Source organism: Brachyistius frenatus, unplaced genomic scaffold (assembly GCF_029030835.1).
Source record: "Brachyistius frenatus isolate BFR_SWC_R1_liver_20210118 unplaced genomic scaffold, ASM2903083v1 Contig_481, whole genome shotgun sequence".
NCBI lineage: Eukaryota > Metazoa > Chordata > Actinopteri > Embiotocidae > Brachyistius > Brachyistius frenatus.
This window is the reverse complement of record NW_027211080.1, coordinates 72,716-98,464: the sequence shown is the minus strand read 5'-3', so window position 1 is coordinate 98,464 and position 25,749 is coordinate 72,716. Positions and strand designations below refer to the sequence as shown.

The following is a 25,749-nucleotide window of genomic DNA, read 5'->3' as shown; positions in this document are numbered from 1 at the left end:
GAAAACATGTTTTTGCGGTTTAATTCTTCGTCTTCCTCCGAAGACTCAACGTTCACTTTTAAGAAAATTTGAACGCAATCAACATCTATTAAAGTAACTATGATAAAGCGCAGTGGCCATTACTAAAACAAAGATTTAGGCCCGCAGAGGGCGCAAGAAACTGTCTGTTTTATATACGGATTATGGCCACACCTCAATTTCTACAGAATAACTAGGAAACTACAAACAAATAATAAGTGTGCAAATGAGCACTGGGTCTGTTAATTTGTATTTAATTATGAGAATTTACAGCAAATCATTGGTGGAAGAAGTATCCGGATACTTTACTTAAATCAAACACAATAAATGAACTAATGAAACATATTAAAACTATATTCTTGCAGAACCTCTTCCAGAGAGACACATCCGAAAGCCCATATTTGCGTGTGATATTGTGCTTCAGTGACGAGTATTCCCGTATTTCAAAACGTAGTTGGATAAATAACTGCAAAATAATTGCTGCACATTGCTCTGTGGGCTCTTTGGACTTCAGGGACCTTTGGAGCCAAAAGCAGGAAGCCACTTTGCAGGCTGATAATTCAGACTTGACTACATAATTAAAAGGCCATTATAAATATAAAAACTGCCATCCGAGATTAATTATGAACAAGTCACGCTAAACTAATAGTCATGATGATCACTTAAAAAAAATTGTTTTTAAACTAACAAAAACAAAAAAAGGCCCATTTTTCTTTAACATATTATCCAAAGTTATTTTGTACCATTAACTTAAATATTCACATTACACAAGACACTTTCAATGTACGGAGTTGGGTCTTATTTATCACGCAGCTTCTAGAATTCCATTTAGTTTGGAAAGTAAAGGCTCTGTGTTAATTTCCACATTTATTTGTTTTATTAGAAAGTGTTACATACATGTCTATCCACATCTGTCCACTGCATCCCAACACTGATTTATTATAAACTGAGGTGGAAAAATGACCAAACATCTTCCTCGAGAACTTTGTGGTAAGGAAATATCTTTAGTCACATTTTCACAAAAGTGAAAAGGCCTTGCAATACGCTACTGACCATTTCTAACAATCTGAAAAGCTGTACATTTATCCTGGGAGAGCGAAATATATACAAGTGTGATCATGATTAACATAACAGGGGTTATCTGAATAATTTCATAATAATGAAAAAAACCCAACAACAATCAAACTGGACCTGTTGTGCACTGTTTAGCGTAAGATAGATACAAGCTTATTTCTACAACTCTTCAGTTTGGCAACTTAAAAAACAAACAAAAAAAACAGCAAAAAACTTAACACCCTCGATGTTGGGAGTGAAATAAAAAAATACGCATACATAGATTGTGACAATACAAAGTTAAATGCCGCAGCCATGTTGAGACAGTTCTTTGTTAAACTAACTTCCAAGAAGCAGGTTGCTGCTGTTGGTGTCTGATGGGAAGAGGTCAGGCAGGGTGGTGGTGCACACGGGTCTCCCCAGGACCACCACGGGTCTGAGGTACTGAAGCTGCTTAATGGCCAGGTCCCCACAACCAGCCAGGGCTTTGTCCAGGATGGACTTCAAGTTTTGGACCGATGTGAAATCCCCAGCCATAGCGTGGGGCTTCAGCAGTGGGGAATGAGTGCGTTTGCTGCGGTTGTGCGAGATTCCCAGCTGGTTGTTCTCCTTGACGGAGCAGCTGTGTCTGAAAGCGTCGCGCCGTTTCACCGCTGCAGAGTTTTTGTCTTTTGGGGATGCGTCTTGTATGAACTTGAGGAACGACGACTCGAAGCCCATTGGGTGGTAGCCGGCGATGTCGTAGGCCCGTGGAGAAGGGCTACAAGGCTGAGGGTCTTTTAAGTTTAAAGGCTGTTCAGACAGTTCATTTTTGCGCTTCAGCGGCTGGCGAATGGGGGGAGTAAGCAACGAAGCTGACCCGTTTAATATTTTCGCACCATCCTTGATGCTTGACACGTCTTGGAAGCCCTCTTCAGTAGTAAAGCGCAGTGAACAAGGGGGTGAGAGGTCGACAGTGAGCGGGCGAAGAAGGGGTTTGATTTTATCCAGGCTTAATCTCTCCTCCTGTTTGGGACTGTCCTGTGTTCCCACAGCTGCGTCCTCGGTGTGCCCACCGGTGCTCGCCTCACCGTAAAGCACCTCATCTGCACCGACGAGGACCCCGTTTCTCTCAACGGGTGGCAGCTCCTCCTCTTTCTCCTCTGGGAACCCCAGCGGATCGTGATCGTCTTCGTCCTGTGGTTCCACCTTGATGGAGTGCAGGCTCATGGGCGCAGGCAGCCCCCCCTCTGTGTTTTCCAGCTCCGCCTCGTACTCCATTTTGAAAACCCCGTTAGGAGCACACGCCCCTGCAGCGGTTGACCTGGCCGACTTCCTTTGAATCAGTTCCTCGAGCTGCTCGGCCGTGAAAACGAGCTCGTTCTTGGCGAGATACTCTCGACACATGCGGTGCACCGTCAGGTAGTGGCGGGACAAGCTGCGCATGTACGTGACGACAGTATCGCAGTCCTGAACCATGCACGGATAGGTCACAGGCAAGCAGCGGTCTTGGCACATCTGGAGTGCTTCTTCATGAGACCTAAAGACATAACGCTTGACAGAGTTTTTTTTCCCCCTTTTTTTTTTTTCTCCCGACACCTTTTTTTCTACAGCACCTTCATCACAGATTTCTTCAGACTGGGCCACCACTTCAGGCACCGGGCTCGATCTCTCGGCCTGTGCGGTGGGTGAAGCGGGCTCTTCTTTCGGAGGACTCTGCGGTGCGACTATAAGCTTCTTTTGGCATCCAGTAATTGACTTTTTGTGAGTGCTTTGCAGACGTACCACCAGTGAATCGTAATACTCAAAGTGACTATAAAGTGTATGTTTTTTGAGCGCTTCGTCATGACTGAAGACTTTTGTGCAGCCGTCGTATTTACACCTTATTAGCTCAGGTGGTTGAGAGTGGCAATCACGAGTGTGACGCACTAGGCTACTTTTAAGGTGGTAGGAGGCACCGCAGTTTGCAAAGTGACATTTGTACTGGGGCTGAGGTTCGTCCGAGTTTGGGGAAGGCCTCTTCTTGGCAGGCTCTTTTCTAACTTCTGGACTTTGGTGCACATCGAAGTCTTTTTCCAACAGGAGCTGAGAGCGATTGTAATGATGTATCAACTGCAGATGGCGCACAAGGCCTCCCTGGGTGGAAAACGCAGCATCACAGTTTTTTGCCACACAATGAAAGGGTTTGCTGAACTTATCCAGTATGTAGCACAGATTACTTTTCGCTACTAAACGCCTTGTCGTTCGGACCTGTTGTGTGGTCTTATCCTCACCCTCCTCCGTCTTCTGCTCACCGTCTTCCTCTCTACACTCGGCTTCGTCCTCTCCTTCCTCCTCAGACAGGGAATGGGTGGGGGAGCTCTGTCTGTTTTCACTTATGTTAGTTAAGTTTTTTGACTCCTGTTGGCACTGCAACGTAGGGATCTCTTTCTTCACTTTTATACTGGGGTTCGTCAATGGCGGCGATGTTTGCGTTGTATGAGACGTGGGCTCTTTGCTTCCCTCGCACCGCACAGTCGCGCAGTTTATTTTTTCGACAAAGGCCTGACTCATGCTGTGGATCTGCATATAGTGGGCTTTCAGCACGTGCTTTTCTCTGTGACTCTTGGAACAAATCTGGCACACGTAAGGCTTGAAAGAGGTGGTTTTCAAAGAAGTCAACCTTTTGGCCTGTTCAACGGTGCGGCCGTGTTTGGTGTTATAGTGACGCAGTAAGCTGTAACTTTGAGCAGTCCTGAAGCCACACCCTTTCATCTCACAGATATATGGCTTCAGAGTGGCCAACGACTCAACACTGCCTTCTTCATTCGTTACGGACTCTTCTTCAGTTTGGACATTTACCGTTTCCTCGAACAGATGTGGTCTCTTCTGAAGCACCACAACAGGAGGCTTTGCCATAATTGCCTCATGAAGAGACAGTTGTGAAGCATCCGAGTCTGGGTTGGACTGAGGAGGTTCGCTTGGCAAACTGTGAGGCGATGAGGAATTCAGGTCCAGTTTACTCAGCCCAATAAGAATTTCTTTTAAAGCATCGTTTTTTGTTTGAAGGCTTAAAGAGCTCGTTTCATTGGTTTTGGGATGAGCGGGAGCTTTTTTGTCGTTGCCAGCTTCCCCCGTTTGAAATGGAGTCGAGGGCTCATTTTTCCCCTTTTCCTCACTGTCTGGCTCAGGTTCAGTCTTTATCCCTTTGGACTTGGAGCCCTGCTCTTTGTCGTGTTTGTGTTCTTTGTTCTCCAGCTTAAGGTGTTCGGGGTGAGCACATTTCAGATGTCTCTGAACATCTCTGGCTCTGGAGAAAGTCATGCCACACTTCTCGAAACCACAAGTAAACTTACTTCCATCAAAACACACAGCCACCGAGGTCATTGTAGCTTTGGGCTCCTTACTGTCTGATTCTTGCAAAGAGGAGGCGCAACTCGCCGACGAAGAGTTTAGAAGATCTCCATTTACGGTGTCTTCCGAATCAACTGACTTAGTAAGGCGGGCTGTCGGTTCAGTAGCGTCCTTAAAACGTTTCCGCTTCGCCTTCCTCTGAGTCTCGAAATCCTCTTCCGAGAAAGCGATGTTGTGTGTAGATAAATGCTTTACAAATTCCTTTTTGGAAAAGTAGTATTTTCTACATTCAGCGCTAGAGCAGGTAAATGCAGCGTCTCTGAAATGCTGTGCTTCGTGGTGATATATCTGTCCCAAGTCAGAGTAAGTGACGTAACAGCCTTTGAGCTCACACTGGTAGTTGAGCTGATAGCCGTGGGTCTGCTTGTGTGTGACAAGTTCGTTGGAAGTGCTAAACATTGCGCCACAACCCATAACCACACACGAGTACGGCTGATCGCCGTAGTGAACCCTTCTATGTTTGCGGTGATGGAAAGCGGAGACAAAATGACGTCGACAAAAGACACACTTCTCCCGCTTGTCTCTCATCTGATGAAAATACTTCACGTTCTCGTCACCTTTGTGCTCTGACTTTAGGTGGACATACAAGTACTTGGAATGTTTAAAAGTCCGAGTGCATTCGGTTCCCGGACACGGATACTCATCCCGATTCTGCAATTTGAAGTGTTGGTCGATGTAATCGAATGTCACATGCTCGTCATCGTCCACGCACTTCTCTTTCACAGTTTTGGCTTGTTGCACGATGTGCTGCAACACGTCCGGATCGTGTGTGGATTTGTAATAGAGCATTAAGGAAGGGTCAATGGTGATCTCACCTGGTTCAACGTCGTCGTCGTCATCTATCGGTTTCTGCACGTCTTCTTTCTTTACGTTCTCCGTCTTTATGTTATTTTTTGACAGATGCGTTTCACTTTGAATGTGTTTTTTCAAGTGGGGAACGAGTTCCTTTCTGCTCTTGAACTTTTCCAAGCAAACAGGGCAGGGGTGGCTCCTCTCCTCTGCGTGTCTTTTTGAGTGGTGAATGATCTGAGTGTCAGTGACTGACCTCTTACAAATCTGACAGGAGAACTTGTGTTTCTTTGCCTCAGATTCTCCTCTGATTTCGGTTTGGTTTGTAGGCGGCTTTTTGTCCTGCTGCTCATGACCATCCAGATCTCCATTCATCCTATTTTGGTGCTCAGATTCTACTTTCATTGTGAATGCCTGTAGCTCATGTTGTTTAACCCTCTCTTGTTTATCTACCGAGTCTTCCTCTTCCCCTTCTGACTCGGGCCTAAACCCTAGAAGGGAGGTGCAGTGATACCTCAGAGTTTTCCAGTCCCAGAATTCAGGGTCGAAAGGCCAGTATGCTTTCAGTGCAAGTAGCAACTCACAGCGTAGTGAGTTGGGAATGACCTCGTTTTCCTGGTCGTACTTTTGGTCTGGGCGTAGATTGAGCTCCTCAAGACAGCCAAAAGCTTCCTGGCTGGGGCCGAGCAGGAACTCTGTGAGCTGGCAGGCACGTAACACTTCAAGGTCGTCTGGAAGGAGGCAGGAAACTGTCCTACAGACAGAGATCCGTGGTTCTGAGTCGTCCTGCTTTGGAAGTTGAAGGGCTTTGACACTAAGTTCTACTGAGGCTGGGATCCCCAGTTCCTCGGCCTGAAAACAAAAAAGAGGAATATATTACCATTAAACAGTGCCGGAAAAATCAACACAAAACCAATTTTACACTTCCCATCGAAACTAATTTAGACTCCGCTACATATGAGTCTCTGTTGGCCACACCTGATTACAATCTGTACTTGTTTGCATGCAAATCAGGGCCGGCCGGACCTCCTCCAGTACAGAGGGATGTGGTAATGCATTTAAAGCTGCTTGTGCTAAAAATACTACAAGATGATTAACGTCAGCTCTATAGTCTCAAAAGTGGACAGGAAAGCTGTTTGGACTCACCTCTGTCTGAATCACACGGACCAGGTAAAGCAAATGGTTGACCGTTTTAGCAATGGCGCCAAGCTGAAGGCATCGTTCCAAAAGGGACAGCAGCGAGGGCTCAAGCCTCTTCTGAAGCTTACTCCACAATAGCGTCAACTCCCTTTCAATAGAAAGAGACAAGAAAATCCAGACATCGCACTTGAGTCTACGTAGACTACAATAACAAGATAAAAAAAAAAAAAAAAACATATTTGATTGCAGATTTAAGATTTAAACATCCGGACTGATTGCTGCAAACAGTTTCAGAATAATCATTGAACTTTGACTGCAGACTACTCACCAGGAGCAGTAGAGAGTCTGCTGCTGCAGCTGCTGGGTCAGGAAAGTTGTGCACAAGATGAAAGCTGTATTCTCCTCCCCCTCCGTCTCCAGATTACATGTGATCTCAAGTACATCCTTACAGTCCAGTCTGGATATCTGTCGGGGAATAAATACAACGCTGACTGCTTAGAAAACAATACAAGCGACGACACATCTCTTCTTATAGCTTAGATAATGGAAACATGGATTGATAATTCTCTCCTCTCGTGGAATATGAACTTGTTCCACTTGATGAACAATTGCTCTACAAGAATTAAGCATGTGTGGATGGACATTTTGTCATCAGCGTATACCCAAGACACACCAGCAAGCTCGCATTTTATGACACATCTCATGTATGTTGTTGTTTGATTAGAGCCAGGGACCATACTATTTTCAACTGTCTCATTGACAGACATTAAATGCCTGTCTTAAAAAGCAAAGGACCAACAGCAGATTAGTCACAACATATTTGTTGCTTGGGGTAAAAAAAAAAACCCCAGCAACATTAAATTCCAGGCAATAAATAATTGCAATGAAAGAATGCTTGTGCGTTAATGTGCATTCTACTTGAAGTAGAAAGGTCCAAAGCTATATAGCTCGATATACGCTATTTATCCAGAACTGAAAATAGGCCACTGAGCACTAAGTGCACACATTTTCTATCTTGCACAAGCTGAAGGTTTTTTTGAGTCTTCAAACAGAAAGCTCAATTTGCATGTGGATTTGAGGCTCTATTTTTGGAGACGGCGCATATATTTTATAAATAGTTACATTTTTTCCTATTTATTATAATGCTTATGACTTGCAAATATGTCCTCATTTTTATTTATCAGCTGATATAAATTATATATTGCCTGGACAGAGAGAAATGCTGTGCGTGAGAGACTGTGTGTATGTGTTACTAAAGACTAAGAATAGAAGTGGTTCTTATTTGAACTCTGAAAGCTCTGGGGCACCCCGGCTTTCTGTGGCCCTTCAACACATCCAGTCAGTACCATCTGTCTCCTACTATGGAAACGGTGTGTTTTAAAGTGTATACATACACTTTATATAATCACCTGCTTTTGTGGAAGCCTTCCTGGCTGTCGAAGTTATTTCAGAAAGTAGTACTTTTAGAAAATTCGACGGGCAAAAACGAGAGAAGTTACACATGTTTGAAGTAACTAAAGAGTATGCTATCAAGTGAAAGTTCAGTCAAAGTCTTCCCATGCCCGTTTCACAAAAAACAAAGTTTGGTAATACCTCCATTATGGCTTCTTCATTGGGCAGCAGGTGACACAGCAGCGACACGTAGGTTTGACGAAACATAGCTTGATTGGAAATGAAGCTGCATTCAGTGCAAGCTTTGGCCAACACCACGGCCTTGGCCAATTCACCCATCTTCTCCAGATGTTTCACCCGCATCTCCATGAAGCCCTCGCCCTCCAAGTTGATGTACGCATTTACTAAAAACAGAATTCAAGCAAAATTGGGAGTAATCACCTACCAAGAAAAGGGACATGGTCGCAATAATCTTGTGCCGTCACTTCCAAATAAAAATTTCTGCAAAAATGAAGTAGTTAGGTAGATCCTGACCTTCCTCTGGGTTGGTGACCTGGCCGGTGAGGAGGGAAGTTAAGACCGGGTTGCTCCACGCCCCTCCTTCTCCTGTGATCTGCAGTAAAGCTTGAAGGTCTGTGCTTCCAAACTGCAGCAAGGTGTCGTGGGCAATCTGCAACAAACACAAGCATGTTACATCTAAATACAGGCAATAAAACTATTTGTTCAGCACCTTCTTGAAAATTAGATTTGAAACTGACAAAACAAACCCTCTCGTACATTGAGCTGCATCTTTTTTCTATCATGTGATAACATCTTCACAAATAACGGGCTTCAATTTATTCATTTATCCGCTCTACACAAAGCAAAACATTTGTCTTTTGAACACCGCTGTTCATATCTGAAAAGGAAACTTGATGACAACCCAGCACAAGCTTTATATTTACTTTTCCTTTGCTGACAAAAAATAAATAAATAATAATAAAAAATAAAAAAAATCAACATTTTCTTATTTGAAAGGACATCAAACCATATAAAACAATAAAAGTAAATATAACTCTGTGCTTGATGCGCTGTAGTGACTGAGCTGGGCACAAATCTCTCAGCAAACAAAATGACAGTGCCTTTTTAAAAATAACTGTACTCGACTGTACATACTACTGAAACTGCAGTGTGGTAATAAGTTCCCCTTACTCCTCCCAGTAAATCGGTTCTGCTCAACTTGGACATATTGAACCAATTTAACAGAAAGTACTGCAAACACTTGAAAGCACATTAGCCACAAGAAATGAAGTCTTTCGCCACACGAGCCACCCAACGAGGGTGAAATCATAATCGGGAAACACAATTGTTGAAAGTCATACAGACTCATTTTTTTTTTTTTTTTTGTATTTTTTTTTTTTTTTCGGGTGCTTTCACATGTTCCTTGTTTGGTCTAGACCTTTGGACTTTACAGTTAGGTTTGGACCAAAATGGCAGGTGTGAATGGCGCTCTGGATCACGGGTCGGACCACAGTTTGGTTCGACCAAAAGAGGTGCTTTCCGTCCGGATCAAACCGCACAATGGTTGGGTTAGTTTGCTGTGTGAAAACACTTTCAAGAGGGTGCGGTCTTTTGGACAAATTACAAGAAATAAAGGCAAGATATTGTCATCCGTTAAAGAACAGACGAAAGAAAAAGTACCAGAACAGAAGTAGAAATGAGCCTTGCTAGCACATTGGGAGAGGAGGAGAAAATGTCATTGTATTTTGGTTTGACGAAGAAATGTAAAGTCCACACATAACAATACAGAAACTTAAAACTTATTTTCTAAAAGGAACATAGGTGCAGCTAGTAATGGCAGATTAATAATATCACATTTACAAGAAAATTAATCTGGTTATTCATATTCCTCGCAATCAATGTCATATAGGGAGACGCTGCCCACGTACGTGATGACAACAGGATGCAAGTACGTTATGCAAAATGCATCCGTTTCATATTGAGGAACACGACCGACACCCACTGAAGAGTTATTGGTTATGAACATTGCTGCACTGCTGTCGACACCAATTTGAGGCATCTTTTCTCAGGCTTCACTGTCACAAGGACTTTAACAACACAGAGAAACTTTCTCACACACAGCTGAATTTATTTGGGTAGTAAAATTGATTAAAGACATCCCAAATGTACTTTTTCCTCTTTGAAACAGAAAACAGTGTCTTGAAAAGGTCCTCTACCTGAACCGAGTGGTGGAATTGAACCCAGGCTTCATATGGGATTTCATTCTCAGGCACTGACAGCAGCAGTTCAAAACAGCTCCTGCAAGAAAGAAAAACAAGATGATTTCATTAAACTCTCATCAAACTGCAAAACAGAAGCTACTCGAGTACAAAGTCTGCACAATGTAACTTAAACTACCCACTTCCTTTTCTAACACTGTGATATCACCGAAATTTCAATACGTGTGAACAGATATTGTTCTGAGGGCCGAGGAAAGTCTTCTGTAGCACTGCACTGTTTAACAAGCAGCAGCTTTACACCTTTTCTACATGAAACATGCAAGAAGGCTCATCTGAAAACAAAATGAACAGTGGTGAAATGTTTTGGAGGTAAGCTCTTGTACAAATACGTTTCACATCTACCACTTAAATTTTGTTGTAAAAAAAAACAAAAAAACATCCGACTGATAACACTGAAACGACTCCATTCACCTGCGATCAGATCTCAACCGTTCTGATTAGAGCTGCAGTGTGTTGGCTCAACAATTAACAGAAAGAGAGAAGATTAATCTCCGATCGACTTTATTTAAATCACGTCATTATGTTGAATAAATGTCTTCAGACTGGTTGTCATTTGCAGCATGAGCCCTTTAATGTCCATCATGAATCACATCTAATCCCGAGTAACAACCGCTCGCTGTCAGCCGGTGTGAGCCTGTGTCATTTAGCTGGATTTATTTTAAGATTGAGTTATTTAACTTGGAATTGATATGGAATTGTTACTGGTGATAAAAAAAAAACTGGAGAGAACACCGTGCAGCTTATATTAAACAAGGGAGATAACAGTGGCTGTAAACAAACCTCCCCCACAACCTGACAAAATAGCCTTTCATGATAAAAGTGTCAAAACAGACATTAACCAAACAAGAAACCAACCCTTTGAAAGCCAGCAGAGGCGGATGTTTTGACAATACGCTAGCAGCAGGGCACCAACCTCACAACCATACGGGAGACTCATTGGCTGTTTACTCCAGAAAAACCACAATAAGCATCGAGTAACACAGACAGAGAAGTCATTTAACAAACTAAAATATGTTTTAGTTCAGACAATCATCACGTTTAAAAACACAATGACCTGCAGTCTTCTTTCCCTCCTTGATGCACATGCGTACAGACACACTGTCCCCCTTTCTCTCTCCTTCACACTCTAAGTGACCCCGAGATAACAAGCAACAGGTCGTAAATTAAAAGAAATTCCTGAGGCGATCTGGACTGTTAATTTCCTTTTACAGGAAAATTCGACCCTTTTCATGTGAATAACCAATCGCTGGTGATCGTTAATGAAGTCAATTGAAGCAATAAATTCCTCAAAACATTCCTCTCAGGGACACAGCTCCAAAATCTGTTGTTCTTCCAGCGACGGAATAACAACAGGCTGTTTGAGGTGCCCGGTTAGCCGCGGGGGTGCTCTCGAGATCACATCAAAACAAAACAAAAACCTTGGCTTTCTTTTGTCACTGATGTCGGCGCTGGTGGACGAAAGATCAAGAGAAGCAACGTTGCATTAATTGATGACATGTACCATCAACAGTGACTGGACGTCCACATAGTTTCGCTAAGATTTAAGTCAGGAAGGACGACAACAGAGATCATGAGCACGAGGGGCGAGACTCACCCAACCAAACAGCAAACTACATTTAAGGGTTTTGAGGACAATGGTGCTCTCTGTCTGTCAAAGCCCCTCAAAAATGATTTTAACCAGATGGTATGGATTACTGCATGGGATATTTGTGCTTCACAGATACTGAATTAGTGGTTTGTGGAGGGAAAATCCAACATTTACACAGCAGTAACGATCAAGAACCAGTTAGAGAAAGGAAAGGTGCGCAGTGATACCTCCGTGATGAATACAACATCTGCTGCGTAGCAGGGTCGTCTGTGATTGAGCTGAATTTTGCTTCCTTCTATCAATTAATATTACGATCATAAAAGAATACATTTGCAGCAAAAGCCTGGCTCTCCCTTCCTCTGCCGGTTTATGTACGCGTTTGCCTTCTCTCTAATTGCACACACACACACACACACAAACAAATATTTATGCCGCGCCAGACAAAAGTAAGTAACAAATTAAACCTAAAAATTGAAATTGTAATTAAAATTGAGTCGGGCAGAAAAAGACTTGACACGTAAAGATAACAGAAAAGAGCCGGGGTCACGAGTGCCTCAAGAGCTCGGTGGACACGCGTACACGCCCTCTAGAATCAAGCCGTATCAGCTGGCATATGGAAACAGAGATACAGGGTTTAGTGAGACTCGCCAGAATTGGCTGATGGAAAAGGGAGCGCAAACAGGTTGTGCGCAGTCACCTTTGGTGATTGACGGTTATTATCGCAGCTCGGGAAAAAAAAAAACGAAATAACCACACAGACACAGCCAGTGTTGGTGCCTTCAATTGTCAAGTCTGATTGCCAATGCGCACAAGCCTGCTGTTTATATGTGAAGTAGCTTCAGTCCGGAGGAAATGCCTAAATTAGGGCTACTTTAGGCAAAGTGCAATTTGTATGAGGCTATTACTGACTTAATAAACAACTGAAGAAGCTGACCTCGTCACCTTAAATCCATGTAGTGGCCAATAAAAGGGTTCATTAACACAAACTGCCGAGGGTTCACTCAAGATAAAACTCACTTGAATTAAAATAAGCACATGAACCAGAGAACATTTCAAATTACTCTCGTTTCTTTGACAGACCTTCCGTATTATGTGTATTTTCACAGAAATATTTCTCAGTACTCACAAAGCTAGTCTCTTCAAAACAAGGGCCACTCTGTCCGACTCTGCTGTGAGGTGGGATCGGGCTGCAGCAAAGCAGTTTATGGACAGGCAGTAGACCTCCAGCAGAGGCAGACCATGCTCTATGGAGTTCCTGCTCCCAGCATAGTGCATCAGTGCCTGTAAAACACACACACATACACAGAAACAATAAAATGTGAAAATAGAGATAAGATCAACCATAAATGTGTTCAGAAACTGCCATCAGGTCTGACAGGAGACATTTGTCTGGATAAACAGGTGTTTTTTTCCCCACATGGGGGATATACCAGTTTATATCTGATTGATCCCAGCTGACACCTTCTGGTGTGGGGTGCTCCTGATTGGGCCTGGGGGGACTTGAAAGTGCATCATGACAATCCTAAATGTGCACTAGAAAACCTGACTCAAGGAAGGACCCATGTACTATACCATGATATCTTTTTACAACACTTTATTGGTATTTTTACAGTTAAAACAATGATTTCACCTATATACATAATCTTTCACGAATAGAGACAAGATCCCCACTTTTCATTTCACCAAACAATACTAAAACACAAATAATAACACTGATGAAATGCGCAAAAATACCGAAACATGAAACAGGTCCGCTCTCTCGTTCATTCCTCACCTTACACGGAGAACAAGGTTGTTTTTAGTAAATGCTGTCAACTGAATGTAGGTGTCAAGCACAGACATTGAACCATCTCAGTACTATGAACATCCCAGGAGTCTCATTTGCCAAACAGCAACAACCGTGCTGTTTTGTGTTTGTGTCCACAGAGGTACTGAATTAATTCCCCAGTCTAAATATACTGCACCTCCCTCACGAGGAGCCACGAATAACTCTTGACCCCAGAGACCTAAATCAGTGTGCTAATTACATCTGGACTACTTCCGAATGAAACAGAGTCACACACAATTTTTTTTTTTTTGTCTTCAATATTAACCTTAAAAAAAAAAAAAAAACACTGGTTACTCAAGAGTGAAAACGTGTTTTAGGACAAAAACTATTTTATCAAGCAGTTTTAGGTGCAGCCCCATATGCACATACGGCTGGACATCTTTTTTCATTTAAACAATAACGACACAAAATCATGAATCTGTTATCAAAATTGATGGAGATTAAATTTCTGTTACTCAACCAGTTGATTCATCAACCGCAGCAAACTCCTTAAACAGCAGCAAGAACTCGTACAGATCTACTATCAGGGAGAGACGGTTCAGAAATTGTAGTCGTCTGGCTGTTACCAAGTTTCACTGAAAGCTCTTCTATTATTGAAAGAAATTGTCCTGGGACTTTAAAATAAAAAAACGACAACTAGTTACAAGTTTTTACATCTCTGGACTCTGGAAAGTGGAAACCTTGCTCCCCCCTAACATTAGTGCATAGTTGTGTTAAGACTTGTTCTCTGTTATGATTGCAGTTGTTCATAAAGGGAAACATGCAACATGACAGCTGAGCATTGCTGATTAATTTGAGTATAACACACACACACACACACACACAAAAAGTACTGCACAGGTTTTGACAGGTGCAAAGATAACCTGGATTGTAGTCCCTCGTAAATGTGGGTAAACATACCGCCCCGCCCCACACACATGTAGGAATACGCGACATGCACACTGGCAATGTCATGTGCGTGCAAACATCTGTTACAGATTTCCTTCATTTGCTGGTGTGTTCAGATGCCGATATTAGACGAAGCTAAAAGGAGGTATATCAATAATAATAATAATAATAATAATAAAAAATAAAATTAAAAAAAAGGTGAGACGAGATAACCAACCGTAATAACTTCCAACCCGAAAACCAGGCAACACGTCGCTGAGCTACAAATGCAATTAGTGAGTTGTTGTTTTGCAGTGAAATTTATTGCGAATACGAGCCCCCCCCCTCCTCCCCCTAGCCCCCCTCCCCCCTAAAAAAAATAAATAAAAATAAAATAGGCACCGTGCGATTGCTACCAAGGATATAATCCAAACCCCCCCCCAAAAAAAAAAAAAAAAAAAACGTAGCTGGCGGGTGAGCAGCCGTCCGCATTTTAAAATTTATCTTTGCGGGCTGCGAGAGGAAAGAAAAAAAAAAAAAAAAAAAAAAAAAAACAATCCCGGGTGAGCTTAGCTGCCGTGAGGCTAATGGGTAGCTTCGAGGTTTTTTGCATGTACACATTACCTGGCAGAAGTTGTCGCAGTACTCCGTGGAGGATGCGGTGCATATTTCCTGCTGCCTCAGTACGTCCTCGAAAGCCCTCAGCGTGGCCAGCAGCGTTTCCATCGCCACCAGGGTGTCCTCGGCCGTGTCCAGGCCCCGGTCGCTCCATTCGTGCTCCGGTTCGACGTTATTCTCCGCCATCTTCGCTCTCCGCCACGGCGCGTATGCAGTGCAGCCCGACGCCGCCTTCAAGTGCGGTCGGAATATTGAGAAGCGTCAAGCTTTGTACTTTCACCTGAAACGGCTCTGAAAAAGCAAGCCGTGGAAAAAAGTGGGTTACTCGGAGAACTGGCATGTAGTGTGTTTGTATTTATATTTGCAGGTAACTTGCTGCTATTCTTAATAAACTTGATTTTATATTGTATATATCGTTTCGATTGTTTGAACATCTTTTAAATTGTCCTTTTTTTTTTTTTTAACTTCCTCTTATTTTCCTGTCTCATCTTTAAGTTTATATACAGCTTTTAAACAACTACAGTTAGAGGTTTCATTTAGTCATTTTATTGCAATCTATAACTATTTGTGACGCCTCAGTTGAGGTGACTTTGAAATTGGAAAGTTACGAAAAGCTCAGTAAAGCAACTAAAAATTCCAATTTATTTTGAGCAAACATGATTAAACTTTGACATCAAATTGGCCGTTTTTACTTCATGTGTGCAAAATTTATGTGAGTGAGAAATTGGGTCAGTAAAAAAAAAAAAAGATAAACAAAATCTCATACAAATTTAATGTACGTTTGCTCGCCGTTTTATTGTCAATATTATTGTTTAATATTCATTTTCTCCATTTTCTCTTAGCTTTCTATTACCTTGTATTTGGCGCCCTCTGCAGGGGAACATTAGCATTTCACTCTTCTGTTGACCCGGAAATACATGTTACATCTCTCGGCTACACGTGCGGAAGGAAGGTAAGCAAAGTCTGAAAATAAATCTCCGAAGGATCTTAGAGGCAGATCTACCACTTTGTTTATCCTGTAAGATCTCAATTGGTGGCAGTGAGACGAAATAGCTGAGTTGGTTTCAAAGGTTACCTTTGCAAAACAATTTTACGAGGAAAAAAAAAAAGGTAAACGTGGGCTTTTAATAGGCGCTATTTAATGATCGATCCATGCGGTCTTTAACCCGAGGAAAAGTATTAAAACTCTAATCGACAAACGTTGTTTTCACCAAGTCTTGCAGGATCTGCCATGGGGAAGTCCCAACAAATTGGAAACCACAAGAGTGACAAGAAGAAGAACATCGCGAAGACGTGGAAGACAAAGCGCAGGACCAAAGACCTGGACCAGATCCACTCGGACATGAAGCCCGAGACTGCAGCCAAACTGCTGCATCAGGAGGTGGACTACGACGTGACAGGATGTGCACAGCACTACTGCTTACACTGCGCGTAAGTGTTTCTTCCATTTACCTGGACACAGCTGATGGTTGTCTGAGGAAGTCACAAAGAGAGCAAATGTTGTTGTTTTTTATTTTTTTATTCCCAACTCCATTAACCATTTCCTAATTTTTTGATAGTCGGTGAAATAAATGGAAATGTTTAAAGATAATCTGTCCCAGCTCTTGCCGTTTATAATCTCCTATAGTTCCAGAAACTGCAAATATGAATATACTGTCAGATTAGACAAAGAAAAGAAAGACATCTTTTACAATTTAGGAGCTGGAACTTTTCCAGAGAAATTCAGCAATCTTGCAAGTAAACAAATGATGCCATGTAAAAAAAAAAAAAACCTCATGTCTTGCAGGAGATATTTTGTGGACATGCACTCCTTGAAAGAGCACTTCAAAACTAAAGTGCACAAAAGACGGTAAGACACTATTATCCCAGCTGTGATATTGAATATTCAGTCACATATTTGGACTTGCAATTCTTTATCCCAAGTCAGGAGATCTTGTGAGTTTCATAGCTTGTCTGTCTTTCTCCATCCAGGTTGAAACAGCTGCGAGAGGAGCCCTACACCCAGGCAGAGGCTGAGAGAGCAGCAGGGATGGGCTCCTACATCCCTCACAAGACTGTGGAAGTGAAGACGCAGCCACTGGAAGAGGACATGGACTAAGAACTGCCCACTTTGTCTCACGGACTGATTAACTCAATAACTGAAGCGTTACCTATTATGGATTATGCTTTTGTTTTGTATTGTTGTCACGAATTCCAGAAGTATTGCTAAATACTTCTTGTGACAATCAATGTTTGTTCTTCAGCCAGCTGTGTACCTCTGGTTGCTTAATTTGGATCAGCAGAATGATGAAGAGCTTTCCTTATACTGGGTTATGTAATGCAACATATTACAGTACAGTAACTGTGGAATGACGGTAAACGATGAATTGAATTCAGTCAGATTGCACATTAGAGCAGTAATTCTCAACCTGTAAGAAACAAAAACAAATGGAAAAATATATATTTCTGCATGTAAAATGTGATTTGTCTTTTTCTGGCTTTTTCCTGATCATTTCTATTGTATTCATTTGAAGTGAGGAAACGGGTGATTAAGAGGTCTGCAACCAGGCTAACATTTACCTCTTCCTACCTCCTAAAAGGTATTAAAAGTAGGTTGTTTGTGATTTGAAATGAGGGCTCACACACTGAAATGGCTTCATTTTCGCTGGCCACTAAAGAGGCCTTGGGTTTGTGTCTCTGTGTTGACAACATCAGAGTTTGATTAAATTATTATCTCTGGAGCCCGAATGCTTCAGATAACGTCTGTTCTGGATCTGGCTGGGTAACCCTTCTTTTCTATCTTCCCATGTTTCGTGACTGCTTTGAACTCACCACGACAATAATAATAATAAAGGAAAAGAGAGAAGAAAAAAAAGTTGAAATGTTTTCAAGTTTTTGTCAGGGGAATCTCCAGGTCTGCACAATTTTACAGGGCTTGTACTTTACGATTCAACTTGTACTCCATTTTATTTCACAAATGAATTCAGATGAATATCTTTCATATTAACAAACCTTTGATACTTAATATTAAAAGTTAATGCATTGTGCATTAGATGTAGTTGTACATATAATGGTGTGATATTCACACTGGGTTGTTGTTGTTTTTTATTGGAAGTTTCTTCCACTCGTAAATACATCGCCCCATTGCAGACATGTGATAAAAACGTTGAGGGGTAGTTGAGCATAAACAGTGTTCACGTGTCCTGCAAGCACAAATTGCAAATAATGATTCCCTTGGCAGAGAAACATATAATTGAAGCTTGTTAGCAAACATTCCTCGCATGAACAAGGCAACCCTGCCCCTTTAAATGTACCTACAACGTCCATGTACCACGATGAAGGGAATGCAAGCTGAGAGTTCCGGTCACTACTTTCAAAATAAATGCGTTGGCAGGTAAATAAATGGCATTACAAGCCTATATTTGCACAATACGAGAACAATTATTTTTTTTGAACATCTTTCCTAATATTTCCAAGTCGCTCAGTGGGTGGTAAAGTCAACTAGCGAGGCTTGGGCAAATATTTGCACTTTTATTTTGAATCCACAAACTAGATATTTCCGGTTTTTTCCCGTGCGTAAAACCTAGTAGACTGACGCATTTTAACCACGTCCATATGTTTCCAGATTCGATGTGGGAAATAAGAAATCTGTGCTGCTAGCTGTTGCCAGCGAGGGTAACGGCCGGGAAAGACGCGCGATCCCCGGCAACACAAAAAACAGATCTATCGGTGGATTCTTCACACTTTAAACAGAAAGTTTGTACTGAAGGATCACTTGCTGGTAGACTGTTTCTTTTTTTTTTTTTTTTTTTTTTTTTTTTACGTTATCCGCCGACCATGCCCTCGTCTAAATAGCTGTGGTGGAGGTCGAGGATGGCCGCAGACGTGGATAAAACAATCCCCGAGGGAGGGAGCAAGATTTCGCCCCAGAATGGGCACCGGACCCCGGGTTCTGGATCCTGGACCTCCGGGAGGATGTGGACCTTGCTGATGGTCTGCGCCGTCCCGCTTCTCGCTTTTGGTATCAAGTACTACCAAGATGCCCAGCTGCTCAAACGTCACGTGAGCTCCACATCTGTAATGTTACACACCTCTCATAGTTTAGGGATCTTAGTGACCTCCGTTGTATTAAAAGAAACTTTACGCGAACCTTATGGTGCATTTAATGACCTACGTGTAGCGTAGGGATATATTAGTCTTATCTTTTAGTAGTATTCTACCAAGAGGGTGTTTACAGTAACCTTCCGTCAGCCATCTGCAGTTTTCCACCCCATGGTGTTTAATTAGGGGGGGTGGGTTTTTATTGCAGGTGGTAAAAACTCAACCTCTTGTTTAAATCCTTTCTTGTTTGGCAGCAGACGGTCTCCGATTTGTTCTTGTACCAACCCCCTCCTCCTCCTCCTCCATCTCCTCCCCCCTCTTTCCCTCCATTGTACAGGGTTTGGTAGGCACGCATCTGTCTGGAGTGCATGCCAGGAATCTGTGGCCTCTGGGCTGATCTTTTATCCAGACAGGACTGCTCAGACACCAGGGATCATAGTACTGCAATATGCTTTAGAAACTTTGTGCTCACGGCAGTGCTTTTGTCATCCATCTTATTTGTCTTATTCCAAAATGTTTTTTTTTATAAGTGCCGTGTAGGCTCACTGTCCTAGTTTTGATGCTGCATTGAAAATCCCTGAAGCATGTATGATGACAATAAGGGTCAGTCTAACATGTGTCACGTGTCCCTCCAATAGGAAGAGAGCATTCGAACTCTGGGTGCCGAGGGGCTTTTCCTCTTCTCCTCCTTAGACACCAACCGTGACCTCTATCTCAGTCCGGAGGAGTTTAAACCCATTGCAGAGAAGCTCACAGGTGCGTCATGTTGTCTTTCTTTCTGCCTTCCTCATGTGCTCATTCATGTATGAACCCCTCACTCACTGGGATTCCTGTGGTTTCCTCACAGGGATTACACCCCCAGTGGATTTTGAGGAGGAAGTGATCCATGACCCCAACGGAGAGACGCTGATCTTGGAGGCCAAAATGCAGCCTCTGCTGCTTGAGTCCATGACGAAAAGCAAGGATGGTTTCCTTGGGGTGAGATAATATCAAACTCTTTGCGTTATCTTTACTGTCGCACCGGCTGGCTCTGCAGAGGACTGATGCAGAGTCACACCACTGCAACAAAAATAGGAAAAATTTGTCACAGCATTATATTCGAGATTAAATCATTAATTGAATTACTGGTAAATGTCGCAATACACTCTCTGACTGTCTGACTCTGCTCTTTGCGAACACAGTTTCCTTAAAATTTGTACGCAATGAAGAACTGAAACAACAATGAAACAGCAGAGACTTTGTGATAATCACTGCTCTATTTGTTGTCTGAGAAAGAATTTGCTGCCGCTGTCTCTTTCAGGTGTCTCACAGCTCCCTGAGTGGACTTCGGTCATGGAAGAGTCCAGCCGTGCCTTCTTCGTCGTTCTCCGCTGGCCAGTTCAGGGTGTTCCTGCCCCCGAAGAACAAGGTAGAAGTGGGAGACACGTGGTGGGTGATTCCCAGTGAGCTCAACATCTTCACCGGATACCTGCCCAACAATCGTTACCACCCTCCCACGCCAAAGGGCAAAGAGGTACCCTAAAAACCCATCTCGGTTTGGACTCTGATCAGAACTGTGACTCTTACACTTTACACTGATGGTTGTCTGTTTCCTCCTGCAGGTTCTCATCCACTCCTTGCTGAGCATGTTCCACCCTCGGCCCTTCATCAAATCCCGTTTTGCTCCGCAAGGCGCCGTCGCCTGCATTCGTGCCAGCAACGACTTTTATTATGACATTGTCTTCAGGTGAGCAGCGAGTCATGAAAAGACATAATATACCATAGTCGTGCTTTTTCATCTTTTAGCATATCAAACTTTAAAAAATTAGGTGTCCTTAAGTGGCAATGTTGCTAATTTGATCTGGGTCCAGATCTTAATTTGCTTTGTTCAGCAGTAAGGTGAAGAAGGCAGGACTTGTATAAAGACCTTTAAGCACTGGCTATGTCTTCTAAGTGTCTTCTACTGAGACTTTCGCGCTACAAACTCAGCTCCTCATTCTGCTCACCCCTCAGGATTCATGCAGAGTTCCAGCTCAATGACGTCCCGGACTTTCCCTTCTGGTTCACCCCGGGTCAGTTCACTGGCAACATCGTCCTCTCTAAAGACGCATCGCACGTCCGCCACTTCCACTTCTATGTGCCCAATGACAGGTAATTCCCCCTCAGAGTGTGCCGTGTTGTCAGCTAGTAAAGTTCCAGCGTGACTCGTTCTGCTGTGTCGCAGGTCTCTGAATGTGGACATGGAGTGGCTCTACGGAGCCAGTGAGAGCAGCAACATGGAGGTGGACATCGGATACCTGCCGCAGGTACAGCTGCAGTGACGCAGTTACACTTTGGAAAGGACAAGTGTCTTGATTATTGTGTTTACCGTCTGTGATATTTGCACCAACAAGAAGGTGTATCTTTGGTAATAGGTTTTTATTTCACACTCATTTAGTTGTAGGCAGTTCAAGTCACATTAAACTAACCATTACTCTCTAATTGGGTTTTTTGGTTCAGGATTTTTGTGTTGTTAAATGTTTGTTGTTACACAGTATGTTTTGATATTGGACTGTGACTGATATTAATTTAATATCAGTCTGGTTTTGTTCCTCTTATTTTAAAAATGATGGTTCATGGACTTGAACAGCATTTTCTTATAAGAGCCTCCTGCTGCTAGAAATCAATATCTGTTTTTAATTTAGTTATTCAATTTCCATGTAATGTTCAAGCTACATCATTGTAATGTTAAACTCCCATTTTTACTTAAGTCCTTTACATATCTAAAATACACTTGATTGTATTTTCAGGCATTAAGTACTTTCAAGAATTTAAGCATTTCACGTTAGGGCTTTTTGTCAGTGCACTATTACCTAAAACCGATCAAATTTCACTCATTAAGCCCTAAAGTTTTTCATGAATTTGGTAAATGTCAATGGATTTTCCAGCAATAAAAAAAACAAAACAACAAATAAGGTACGTCATGTGTCTAATGAGAAACTGTGTTTACAGTTAGAGCTGCAGTCGACAGGCCCATCCACCCCCTCCATCATCGTGGATGAGGAGGGCAACATCATCGACAGCCGAGACGGCAGCATTGAGCCGATACAATTCATCTTTGAGGAGATCCACTGGGCCTCAGAGATCAGTCGGCATGAAGCCGCTCTGCGCCTGGAGGTCACCCTCTACCCTTTTAAGAAGGTAACCATTCATGAATGAATAAATCATCCCTGTGCTGTCCAACACACCATTGGTGCGATCCGCAGTGGTTTCACAAATGTTTCACTGCTGTCCCTGGGCACAGGTGTCCTACCTGTCTTTTTCAGAGGCTTTTGAGCGAGCTGAAGCAGAGAAGAAGCTGGTGCATTCCATTCTGCTTTGGGGAGCTTTAGACGACCAGTCCTGCTGAGGTGAGGTCATGAACAATTGGCTAATTTGGCATGGAATTCTTTCCTTTCAAAAGGCAATAAATTCAAGTTTCAAGCCAGTGGATTTGTATTGGAGCACAGACCTCGGATACTTCAAAGAAATACAATTTACCTTTGAAAAGAAGAAATAACACAATATTCCTCTTTCATATTAAAAGTTGAGTGCATTTGGAGAGCACAGCTCTCTGCCAACACTAGCAGTCCACTCTTTTCTGAAATGTAACCTCATCTACTATAGTTATATATCTGGATGCATTTACAATTGTGGTGATTACTTTTCCTAAAAACATAAAACCTGCTAAACAGGGGGTTGCTAGTTAGGAAACTAACAAGAAGTACTGCAGGTGACATGAAAAAAAAAAGCTACAAAGCAATAAAGGAGGCCCCTTTGGCTACTGGAAAGGAGACGGTGGAAGTACATCCCCCCCACAGCCTGCTAAGTCTATCAAAATGACAGAAAAACAAAAGAACTGGACCCAAACTAACACAAATCGGGACTCACTGGGAAAGGGAACAGAATATGAATGAGGTAGGTTGAAGATAGCAACCTTCCACAGCACTGCAATAATTACATTTAAATTAAAAAAAAAAAAAAAATCAATACTTCAAACACACAATCGATCCAAAAAAAAAAAAAAACACAGCAAACTAGACAGCCAACTGAAGGTGTTGACACTCTGGAGAAACACACACACACACACACACACACACACACACACACACACACACACACACACACACACACACACACACACACACACACACACACACACACACAAACAACTGGGCACCGAACCAACCTCTACATGTAATCTCCCAATCAGGCTGATATCCACCAGTTGAACATCTCAGGTGCAACAAACAGCTCCTGATGAGCAGGTGGGATGTGTGACATTTAGTAGGCAAAATCACTCTTTGCATTTTAGCAAACTTATTGTTTAGCATGTAGCATCGTTCCGTTACTGTGGATTATAGCCCCTTTGTTCACTATTTAATAAGTGTTGGGAGTGTATTTTATGGTGTATAAAGTGGTGTATTTTTATGACTCATCGTTTTTTTAATTTTTAATTTTTTTCATTATTTTCTCCTCACCACTACTCCGCAGGTTCAGGGCGAACTCTTCGGGAGACAGTCCTGGAAAGTTCGCCCGTCCTGGCCCTGCTCAACCAGAGCTTCATAAGCAGCTGGTCTCTGGTCAAAGAGCTGGAAACCATGCAGGTGAGAGGTCACTACAGTCAAAAGCCCAAGAGATGCATGCAGTTACCAGTTAAGGGAAACATTCCTAGAAGTAAAGCTGTGTATTATTTTGTGGCATACGTTCTGTTTCCTCTTTTATCAGGCTGATGAGCAGAACCTTGCGTTGAGCAAAAAGGCCCGCTTACACCTTGAAAAGTACAATTTCCCTGTGGAGATGATGGTGGCCCTGCCCAATGGAACCATTGTAAGCACGTTGATAATCAGTATTAAGAAAAAATGCAATGTGAACTAGTAATATGCAGTATTATGAATTTTACATTAGCGGTGAAAAGTGAATTGTGAGGCTGATATCAATCAAATAGAATCATGTATATGCAGTCATCCCTTCCCTATGAGTGCCTAGTACATCGGCATGGGTGTGGCAGACTCCTTAACAATCCATGACTACTATTTTATAGAGACATAATTACAGACTGTAAATCAGCAGAAAAACAACTTAACTGTGTCAATCTAAAGGATTCAAAATCACCTATTAACCCTGACTTGAACAAGCAGTGACAGAAGTCCCATAAAAAGCTTTCATCTATCTCTTGTTTGATGGTTTTAGGTCCACCACATAAATGCCAACTTCTTCTTGGACCAAACATCCATGAAACCAGAAGAGGAAGGAGCAACTTTCAGCTTCTCCGCCGGGTTCGAGGACCCCTCCACATCCACTTATATCAACTTCCTGAAAGAGGGGTTGGAGAAGGGCAAGGAGTACCTGGCACACTAGAGAGAGAGAGAGAGTGTGTGTGTGTGTGTGTGTGTGTGTGTGTGTGTGTGTGTGTGCGCTTGTGCGATGGAGCCTGAGAAATTAAACTGGAGGAAATGGCATCATTCGTCTGGGTAATGATCCAAGATAACAAAAAAAAACAACAACAACCCAACGATTATGTCGAGAAGCTTTTTCATCAGTGTTGGCAGCTGAAAAACATTTTTGACTTCTATCCTCTTTGTAACTATTTATTTGGATGTCTCTCTTTTTTATATAGTGTTTGTATTGGGAATGTAAATGAGCCACAGGGAATATAGTCGTCTTGTGCATATTTTAATGAAATACAAAGACCTTGCACACTGAGCAGAAACTAATACACATGTAGTCCTGCTCTCTCTGCTTGTAGCTGCTGATATAAAATGTAGACGGAGGCCTGCCAAATCGCTCCTTAGACGAAGCCTAAGTGCATAACAACGCAGTATAATAGTCAATATTTTTTACTTTACGTCGTGGTTTTGCATGTGCAGTATTTAACAGCTGGGTGAGTTTTCCTGCTGCTGAGTGTACCCAGAGACAGGGTGGGGGCAGCTGTCGCCTCCAGTGGTGCTTCAGCAGTTAGTGAAGACTTTGCCTGAAAGCTCTCTCCGAGCTGGGTAACGCCTGATGATTCGTGCCGAGGGCCGCTGGAGGCAACACCCTTCTCTGACTCGGGGGACAACGGCAGCAGGAAGAACTAAACTGGACCACAGCACATAAAGTGTTTAATTCAGTTGTTTTCTTATCGTTTAAGTTTGAAACCAAATGTTCGAAATATTTTTTTTTTTTTTTTTTTTTTTTCTGTTCAGAGGAAGATGTCACCACACCAAAGAACAGTTTTTATTATGTGCACAGATAAATTCACTAGATTGGTTCATATTTATGTAGATCTGAGGATTTTTTTTATTATTCCTGAACTGAAAGACACACGATGCCATCTACTATGTTTATCATCTTTTAGGCTCCAGACAAAATAATGTATTTGCTTGTGTCTTTAGCTAGAAAAGACAGTCTTTGAGGTTTTAACCAAAAAGGACAACAATCTGGACCTGCCATGAGATATTTTTCCCCTTATGTGTCACTCTCCCCCTTTCCAGTTATACCGAGACATGTTTGTATCTTGATTATGAAACGCAAGAACCCAGCGATCACGAAAACTGATGTAAATTGGTAACTCTTGAGTTTTGCACTTTGAAGGTAAACAGTAACTTGTCCATGGGAAATATCCGCCGCCTGCTTGGAGCCTTTAGAGGAAAAACACTGTTATTCTGTAACCTACCAGTGCCATTTTTTCACAAGGTGAAATAAAACCGTTTTGGTTTTTTTACAAAAGTCTATTCTGCCTGACA

The 25,749-nt window shown here is 42.4% G+C and overlaps 3 protein-coding genes across 3 annotated transcripts; 2 read left to right on the top strand and 1 right to left on the bottom strand.

Moving 5' to 3' along the window:
* Window positions 1-872: 872 nt before the first annotated feature.
* On the bottom strand, window positions 873-15,141 carry rlf (RLF zinc finger). Its single transcript, XM_069687688.1, has 8 exons — window positions 14,951-15,141; window positions 12,758-12,912; window positions 9,981-10,062; window positions 8,299-8,434; window positions 7,966-8,168; window positions 6,701-6,837; window positions 6,379-6,520; window positions 873-6,084 (listed from the first exon to the last, which is right to left on the bottom strand). Exons 1-8 carry the CDS (start codon window positions 15,128-15,130, stop codon window positions 1,411-1,413), a joined length of 5,709 nt encoding a protein of 1,902 aa, XP_069543789.1. The 5' UTR covers window positions 15,131-15,141; the 3' UTR covers window positions 873-1,410.
* A 667-nt stretch (window positions 15,142-15,808) lies between these two features.
* On the top strand, window positions 15,809-17,798 carry znf593 (zinc finger protein 593). The gene is made up of 4 exons (XM_069687690.1): window positions 15,809-16,054; window positions 16,160-16,375; window positions 16,731-16,793; window positions 16,916-17,798. Exons 2-4 carry the CDS (start codon window positions 16,176-16,178, stop codon window positions 17,040-17,042), a joined length of 390 nt encoding a protein of 129 aa, XP_069543791.1. The 5' UTR covers window positions 15,809-16,054; window positions 16,160-16,175; the 3' UTR covers window positions 17,043-17,798.
* A 740-nt stretch (window positions 17,799-18,538) lies between these two features.
* On the top strand, window positions 18,539-25,735 carry selenon (selenoprotein N). Its single transcript, XM_069687687.1, has 12 exons — window positions 18,539-18,985; window positions 19,663-19,780; window positions 19,872-20,002; window positions 20,325-20,537; window positions 20,626-20,750; window positions 21,017-21,154; window positions 21,228-21,309; window positions 21,995-22,183; window positions 22,287-22,392; window positions 23,516-23,628; window positions 23,750-23,851; window positions 24,215-25,735. Exons 1-12 carry the CDS (start codon window positions 18,797-18,799, stop codon window positions 24,380-24,382), a joined length of 1,674 nt encoding a protein of 557 aa, XP_069543788.1. The 5' UTR covers window positions 18,539-18,796; the 3' UTR covers window positions 24,383-25,735.
* The last annotated feature ends 14 nt before the right edge of the window (window positions 25,736-25,749 follow it).

Coding starts and splice junctions, on each gene's coding strand:
- znf593 (XM_069687690.1), top strand. CDS start 16,176: ATGGGGAAGTCCCAACAAATTGGAAACCACAAGAGTGACAAGAAGAAG. Junction 16,376..16,730: donor CACTACTGCTTACACTGCGC/GTAAGTGTTTCT, acceptor CATGTCTTGCAG/GAGATATTTTGTGGACATGC. Junction 16,794..16,915: donor ACTAAAGTGCACAAAAGACG/GTAAGACACTAT, acceptor TTCTCCATCCAG/GTTGAAACAGCTGCGAGAGG.
- rlf (XM_069687688.1), bottom strand. CDS start 15,130: ATGGCGGAGAATAACGTCGAACCGGAGCACGAATGGAGCGACCGGGGC. Junction 12,913..14,950: donor ACTGCGACAACTTCTGCCAG/GTAATGTGTACA, acceptor TGTGTTTTACAG/GCACTGATGCACTATGCTGG. Junction 8,169..8,298: donor GGTCACCAACCCAGAGGAAG/GTCAGGATCTAC, acceptor TTCTGTTTTTAG/TAAATGCGTACATCAACTTG.